An 8,456-nucleotide genomic window follows, 5' to 3' on the forward strand; every position below is an offset into this window, starting at 1 on the left:
ATACGTGCAATTGCTAGTATAGTAGCATGAATACTCCCTACGGTACTTAAAATATTAGTTAAGTAATGATAGAATTTTAATCTGATATAGCTTACACTTCTCAGTCCTCACTACATAGTTGACAAACCGTTACAATTATTATGGAGAAGTAAATTAAACTTAGCTTAAATTGCTATTAATAGGAATAACTCTTTACTATTTCCCATTTACAAGTTGAGCAAATTAATCTTAAATTCAGCATAAATTCAGCAAAATTGAAAGAGATGAAACAAAGAGAAAATGACAATATAAATTTGACACTAATTGAATAGTTAGATTGAATGGAATGCAACTCTGTTAGTTGTATTGTGTTATTCTAAGAAAAAGGCCAAATAGACAAATCTGAATTATTACTAGCTAGCTAGATGTCTATGTATAAATATAGGCATACCCGTAACAAATAAAACCGAGTATATTGTGTTACAACTTTAGGCCGGCTCATTGCATGACAACAATAATATTGCATGTGGGCCGTTGATGTGTTAAACAGTACAATAGTATATTGATTTTTGACACTATTTACCTCATTTTCTACGATTGTTATCTGTTATTTATATACAATACGATACTACAAAAGTACAAAGTATATAGAACAACATAGTTGATCATGCATGTTGGATCTAGTAACTTCAAATTATCGACTTTTTATTATAATGTTACTAAGCTAGTTAATAATTAACGACATTAGTGATCGAAATTATATATTGGCATACATGTACAGTTAAAAGTGAAACAACCGAAATAAATATTAAAGAGAGTACTATATTTATTATTTACGAAGTATATACGAAGTATATCAATAAATATCATTCTCATAAATGTCTCTTTCAGGACCAATATTTTTTGAACTCAATTTCCCGTAGGAAAATACCGCCTTTTAGTAGCTGGACAATAGTTAAAAGGAGGAGGATTCTCATAACAAACAACATATATACATATTCTCTCATTTCTCTACTTCACTTGAAATAATCTTCATTATTTCTCACACACAAAGAAAGTAACACACAACAAAGTAAATTGAACCCAATACATGGAAGGCTCCCCTCTAGGCACCCAACACCCTAAAGAGCAAGAGTTCAATCTAAAAGAATGGCACCTTCGAGCTCGAATTAGTCGAGAAAACACAAGCTCGAGGCGGTATTCCGCCTCTTATATTAGAAGTTTTAGAGAGGATTCGAGGACATCGTTCAAGTCCAATTTTACCGTCTCTAGCACTGCCTCCTCCCCCGGCTACAATTTGAAAGGTACATACTAATTAACATTCACGTAACACGTTATTAACATTATACGTCGCTTATATTCTATTCACAGTATATATTATTGGACCGTCTTGTCATATATAATTTTGAATTTGTACACTATACACAGATGAAATCGACCCTTCAACATACTCGTTCACCACAGCTCTCAAAGGTACATTATTAATCTAATAATTTTCATTTAATTTCCATCATCACATACATTTACATTTAATTTCAATTTGTACATACTAATTAACGATTTATTTTAATTTTTTTTTTTTTTTTTTTTTTTTTTTTTTTTTTTTTTTTTTTTTGGTGAAAAAAGCGTTACAAGCAAAATCAGGGTATGTATGGGAATGTTTATCACCAGAAGGGTTTGCATTAAACTCAAAATGGAATGATGCAGAGAGGTTTATATGTAATCCATTATCAGGAGAAGTTCCAATGGAGTGTTTATCAGCTAAAACATTAAGCGCGCGGTCTTTTCGGAGCAACATGGCTAGTAGAGTCACCATGTCTGCACCCCTTGTTTATTCTATGCAACCAAGAAGAACAACAAACACCAACCACCACCCTTCTAAGCCACCTCCCGTGGCGGTAGCCGCTGCCGTCATTAAAGAACAACTTATTAAAACTCCATCTCTTAAACAAGGTAATTATATATTTCATAATAATAATGTTCAAATTTGATTCATGTATCCGACCCCACTTATAGAATTATTAAATTAATTTTAGTTATGTTTTTGAATTAATAAAGAAGAGAAGAATTTAATGGGAAATAGAACAAGGGATGTTGGAACACAAAGTACACCTCCAGAGGGGAGTTCAAGTAGTCCAAGTCCAACATCAACTCCTTCAATTAAAGATAGAAAGATGAAGCATTCTGAAGAGACTGAAGATGGAGATCAAGATACTCAGAATTCAAGCTCTAGCATTAATAAGTTGAATCCTGTGGAAGAGGTACGTGTATATGACGACCCTTGATCGATCAAATATTATTTAAGAACAGAGGTAGTAATACAAGTAATTAGTTTGTTTATTTATTTTTTATTTTTAGTCGACGCGTATTTTTCTTTTTAAAAAGGGCGTACCATCTATATTTAATAACAATATCACAAGTTTAATTCACAAATAAAATTAAAAAGGTAATTTTCTATAGTACATCAAAGGTGTATATTTTTTATATAATTTGAAAAGTATTGCAAGGTGATAGTTTGACTTTTGGGAACTTAATTTAACTTCATTTGACATTTGGTGACAAAAATAAACAGCTTGCACGCCTAATTATAGTACGGAGCTGAGTAATAAAATGTTGAGTAATATAATTATAAATTAAAATTCAAATATATATACACCTCAAGGCTCAAACAAACTGGCATAAATGAAGAGGCAGACATAGGAAATCACTTGATTATTCTCGCATGCCAGTATGCCAATACTTTGATGGAGAAATGTCCTTAAATCTTAAGGTGTATTTCTCAAGATAAACAAATTTTAGGGTGCGTGTGTTTCATGATACTGTTGTTCATTGGGACAGGGTTCTTAATAGGATGGGCCGGGGACCTAATAATGTTTGGTCCCTAGCTACATACTTTGGCCAACTTATTACGAGGCCGAGGGTAACAACAGACATGACGTTTATAATTATTCCATGCTGCTAAATTTTATTTGGTTGGTAGGTAAGATGAATGGCTCTGTTCGTTACTATCCCTCATCACGACCTCATAAATTCCCAATCCAAGAGGAGGTATTGATGAGGGAAGCAACAGTAAAATTTCATTGGCCAAACTTTTACCACTAGGCGAAACAAGACTTGATTGTATCTATGATTTTAATTTGGGGGAATATATATAAGAATTGAGGTGCTAATGCTACACTTATTATTTCAAATGATCATGTCCCATGATAAATTTGAAAATTAAAAGAAAGAAAAATCAAAATTTTCTCATCATGTGATGATAAGAAATACTCATTTGAATAAGTGGTTACAATGACTAGAAGTTAAATTTTCTACTGGTACCACGCTCTATAATACAGAGGGTATTCTAATTTTCTTGTTGAAAATGGAGGGACCATTTTCTCCAATTTTGAAAAAGATTTGGTAGTAACACCCACAAATATATGATGAGCCTTTAAAATTAAAGAAGGTTTCACACTAATTGAAATACTTTCTTTATTTTCAACTTTGATCTCTAGTAACTTATAACTGAGTACCATATAATAAAAAGAAAAGTGGCTTGATAATTGTAAAGTAAATATCTCTCTCGTCTTTCATCAACATATGAAATGTTTGATGTTTTATGAGGTTAAAATTTTAGCAAATATATATAATTCTTAAAGTTAACATTTATTATGTATTATACTAATAGATGAAGAAAAAATGGTTCAAATTTATTAGTGGTACGTATACTTGGTATTATATTTATGGCTTTTTGCACATCGATCACATGCATGCATTAATGCATGATAGAAATTACACGTAAATAGTATCCCTAAAGTACTTTCATAATCCATGTGTTCCTTTCTCTAATTCAATTATCATAGGCTACTTTTACGAAACATTCGAATGAATAATCTAAAAAGAATATACATATTTAATGTTACATTTTCACTACATTGTTTGTAAGAACATTAAAAAGCCTGTAACATATGAAAAATGTACAGAAAAAGTAAAAGCACGTAACTAATTATTATTATTATTTTTTACTGTACTATTCAAGTGCACGATGCAGGTGGAAGTGAAAGTAACAAGCGAGGGAGAAGAAACAAAAAGAAGAACAAAAGAAAGCGGGCAATTAAAGAAGAAGAATTCAAAAAAGAAGAGTGAAAAAGGGCAAAAATTATGCTATTATTGCTGCCCTTTTAATGGATGTTTACAATTTTCATCATCATGGACCTGCTTTTGGATCAATAATAAGAGAAGAGAGAGACAAATTCAAGCTTCAATTAATTAATTTCTTTATTTGAATATATAAATCATGTCTTATTTTGTGGTAAGACCAAAAAACTATCCCGAGTTCGAGCTAGCTACGTTGTATATTACGTATTCAAATGGATCCACTTGGTTACTTGTAACGAGTCTAATCTTCCATATTTTTATTTGGCTCTCGATAATAAAAAAATAAATAATAAGATTAATTTATATAATACTAAGTATTGATTGTTTAATTTTATATATATGCATGCTTAAATTATTTCTTAACTCTGATTGAAGGACTAATGAAATCGTGTTTTATTCACTTGATTTTCAATTACTAGACTTTGTTTTTTAGTTTATATTAAATCTGAAATGTTCTTAATATCTTTGATATTGTATAAAATTATCAGAAGTTAGTATGTATATAAAAAAAAAAAAAATTCCCTTGAAATAAGTGGAATACATATAATTCGGACCAAAAGATTCCTAGAGGAAATTAATGAATGTAATGTACGGAGTAGTAATATAACACCATTTTTTCTATGATTTTTGAGGCTGAGAAAGTTTGGTAAGTTGGTCAGAACAAATGGAGCAAGAAAAAGGAAAGAAAGCATAAAAAATAATGAGGAATTATATGAGTGTATGTTTGTTGTAACGAAAGATGTAACACTTTTTGTTGTTTACTAAGTTGGAATATACTCATATACGGAGTACTATTATTTGAGGTCTTCACGTGCTTCACTGTTACATTTGGTATGTTGATGTAGAGACTAGTGATTGCAAAAAGATGTTATGCTTGCTTCATCAAATATTCTTATAGTTATGATTTTATGGATTTATTATTATATTATAAGCCTATGTTTTTGTATTTGTCTTGTTTTAGGTCTTACTTATTGTTGATTGATCCCTATATTTGTATGCCTTTTAACAGCTTTAGGTTTCTTTTTAGCACTAGTTGATGGTGCTACTTTTTGTATCATCAAAAGGAAGAACATGAATTGCTACTTCAATGTTAGCCAATTTGTCATGTAGGTATTGTTTTGGGACCAAGTTTGTCTATTTGTTTTAGTAGAGAATCTATATTCTACTCTTAGCCACCTAGAAGATCCGAGAGGACTTGCTTGTGACTCGTAACGGGGGTTGATTATGATTGTATTCGACTAGTACTCATTTTGCTTACGTGTGTGTTGATCGAGCTAATTAATATTAGAAATTCTAGTGTGGAAACAATGAAGGTTTAAGGTATGATGACCATTTTTCTAAACTACATCGAAATTTTTGTTTACAATAATTCACTTCAAAACAACACATATTAAATGGTTATTATTAAAGTCCATGCTACTATAAATATTGGATTGAAAAACCTCTATGGTAATTAAATTTGGGCTTATTGAAAATGTTGATAACATAATGTAGCCATTTACAATGAAGTGACTATAATAAATAAACCTATAAAAGTGTAAAATGGTAATGGACAATACGCTACATGTTGGGGTTTGGTGAGTCTGACTCACCGCGGAAACAACCCCTTCCCGAGGAACCACTCGCAATAATTAAAATCACAAAGCATAAATAAATATTCACAAAGAAAAGATAACGAATCTTACCCTCGAAGTGAGCTTCGCCCAAAACCCGGGGCACTTACTTGAAAGCTACTAGCACGTCAAGCGCCGCGCCTCCGACGGTATCCACCCACAAATGGGCGAACACAACTTTAAGGTCTACTACCTTGGGGTTAGCAAGGTCCGACCTAAACCCGAGTGTTATGTGAGTTTAAGAGTTTTCCCAAAAATTATGGAATGCTCTTTTTAACTCCCACTCAAGCACTTTACTCCAAAACCCAAAGTTGGTATTTATAGAGGAAAGTATGAGTGGGAATTTCTATCCCATCAATGTGGGATCATGAAATTCCACAAATTAATTTAAAGCTAAATTAAATTAAAATTGCAAACTAATAATAAATCTACAAGTGGCATTACTATGTGAGATGGGTTGGTGAGGACCACATGGAGAGTAGGGGACCATACTTGCTCCCCACTCAATACTCTCCTTGTGCCACATGTCCTCTCCCACTTACTCCCATATTCCAAGCTTCCCCTTTATTCATGGCCCTATGGCCCGAGCCAAGCCACGAGCCAAGCCCGAGCCCGGACCGAGCCCGGCCCGCACCAGCTGCTGCGGTTTGGTGCGGCTGCGGCTGCTGCCGTGGCACAGCGCGGCTGCTGCTGTGCCTAGCCGCGGCTGGCCGGGGCTGCTAGCACGGTGTGCTAGCTCGTCTTGCCCCTAGCATTCGGATGCTCGGGGCACACCGATGCTAGGGGTATTTTCGGGAATATGGTCGATTTATTATTATTTTGCGCGTCTCGTCTTTTATCATTTTAGACTCGACTTCCGACGATCGGTTTCGACGCTCTAAGCTCGAATTACCGACGTCTAAATATTTAACACTCGGGCGATGAATTAATTTCTTCCGAATTAATTCGTCGAGTTGGTTCGCATATATTTGCTTGGGTGTGACCCGAAGGGTTCAGTCAAGATTAAGCTGTAATATTAATTATATTAATATTACTGATCGGAAGCGGCCTCCACCCAGGCATTCCGATCACTTGACCTTACTGAATATATTAGCTTTCTAATAATTCTGAACCCGCTATCAGAATAATACACTTGTTCGAAGGACATCATTCCTTTCAATCTCCCACTTGTCCTTCCGGACAAGTGTGCATTTAGTGTATAGCCCTTATCCTATGTCTCTTCATGTCTCTTCATGAACTACAGAGTAAGATTACTAGTCATCTCTGTTACGTCCAAAAGTGTTTCTCGAAATCCGAGTTTGACTGTCAATAAGCAGATGATTTCTAAAATCCATCTGAGCACGGCCATGCATTTTTCACAGTCTCGCTCTTCGAGAGGCCTTGTAAACAACAAGACATGTTCCCTATTGTTAGTAGAGGGACATTTTCAGTCTTGTAATGTAGCTTCTCTTACTAAGAGGACTCACCCGCCCGATATCTGTCGTTATAATCCCCAGTTACGGCAGACGTTTGGCGGATACCAAAGCGGACCAGTACTCAAACAAGAGATCTCCCACTACTCATGGTAAAAAAAAAAGAGTTCCGATAGTAATAATGAGAAAATACTTATGACGATTTTTAAATCTCTTAAAGTATCCTCATAGGTCTATCTAGTATGGTTCTAAACCAATACCTGTGCAAATGATTTGTATCCTCATAGCACAAGAAACGGTGCTACAAATCATACTACACACTAATCTCTGATGGTCATTATTCGTCCACAAAATACGACCTTGATTAGGGATAATTTTCGATTAAAATATTCAACGTTCACTTAATAGGTGTTTCTTTATCCAAGCCATTGACTTGATACCCTATTTTGAATATTTATTAAAATCGAATGGACTCATTATTTAATTCTAAACCACAACTAAATAGTTTTGTGGAATATTTAGAAATATTTTATTCCACTATGAAACTTCACAATGTTTCATCTTATGATAAATGGTTTTTCCCAAATGTTTTAAGAGTAGTACTCTTCATAAAACATTCATAGAAATCACACTCATATTTGATATGCTTGATTTCTTTCATGCAATTATGAATGTTGTCGTTCACTTATTGCATAGGTTTAGTTATAATTACTTTGCAAACCTTAGCATCTTCATTATCCACCATTTCCATAATAAGATGATAAAATTTTGAGAGTGTTAATGGATTACATGTGATTCAGGATTTATTGTCCAAGCAATGGCTCTCACTCATTTTCATGATTTGAGACCTTCTACTTGACAACCTACAATCATTAATGTTCAACAACGAACCTTTCCATTTAACATCTATCTTATTATTGCCTTTAAGGCAACAATATTCTCAACATATATTTTAGTAGACTCCCTGATGATGCCTTGCTTGGGTTTCACTCCAAGCGACTCACAACGATTTGGGACACCCTAATCACTTGTGATTGTGGAAATTTTACTTAAATTCCCGCACATTATACATGGACGCACATCCATGTTACCATTCTCAAGTCACGACGCTTCTTGCCTCGTGCTTATAAATGGCTTCCTTGCTAAGGATCTAATCCTTGTTAAGGTTTGTGCTTGCAACATCAAAACTCAAATTATATTTGTTTCCATGCGTCAAGAACTTCATCCAAGTACTTATCTATCTAAGTTCTATGGATGTTCTTGACTATAATCTAATGATCTAATACTTAGATTAATGTCGATTAGTATTATA

General features: G+C 33.8%; 1 protein-coding gene across 2 annotated transcripts; it reads left to right on the top strand.

Moving 5' to 3' along the window:
- Positions 1–949: 949 nt before the first annotated feature.
- On the top strand, positions 950–4,448 carry LOC145591256 (uncharacterized). Of its 2 annotated transcripts, none has more exons than XM_081647662.1 (5): positions 950–1,283; positions 1,408–1,452; positions 1,606–1,932; positions 2,038–2,240; positions 4,013–4,448. In XM_081647662.1, exons 1-5 carry the CDS (start codon positions 1,070–1,072, stop codon positions 4,232–4,234), a joined length of 1,011 nt encoding a protein of 336 aa, XP_081503788.1. In that variant the 5' UTR covers positions 950–1,069; the 3' UTR covers positions 4,235–4,448. The 2 variants fall into 2 exon arrangements, with proteins under 2 accessions (XP_081503788.1, XP_081503787.1); XM_081647661.1 differs by having other exon boundaries at positions 952–1,283; positions 4,001–4,448.
- The last annotated feature ends 4,008 nt before the right edge of the window (positions 4,449–8,456 follow it).

This window comes from Chenopodium album, chromosome 18 (assembly GCF_948465745.1).
Source record: "Chenopodium album chromosome 18, dcCheAlbu1.1, whole genome shotgun sequence".
Classification (NCBI taxonomy): domain Eukaryota; kingdom Viridiplantae; phylum Streptophyta; class Magnoliopsida; order Caryophyllales; family Amaranthaceae; genus Chenopodium; species Chenopodium album.

Excerpts from the sequence above, each read along its gene's own strand:
- LOC145591256 (XM_081647661.1), top strand. The coding sequence starts at position 1,070 with ATGGAAGGCTCCCCTCTAGGCACCCAACACCCTAAAGAGCAAGAGTTC. Across the intron at positions 1,453-1,605 it reads GTTCACCACAGCTCTCAAAG|CGTTACAAGCAAAATCAGGG; the intron begins GTACATTATTAA and ends TGGTGAAAAAAG. Across the intron at positions 1,933-2,037 it reads AACTCCATCTCTTAAACAAG|AAGAGAAGAATTTAATGGGA; the intron begins GTAATTATATAT and ends GAATTAATAAAG.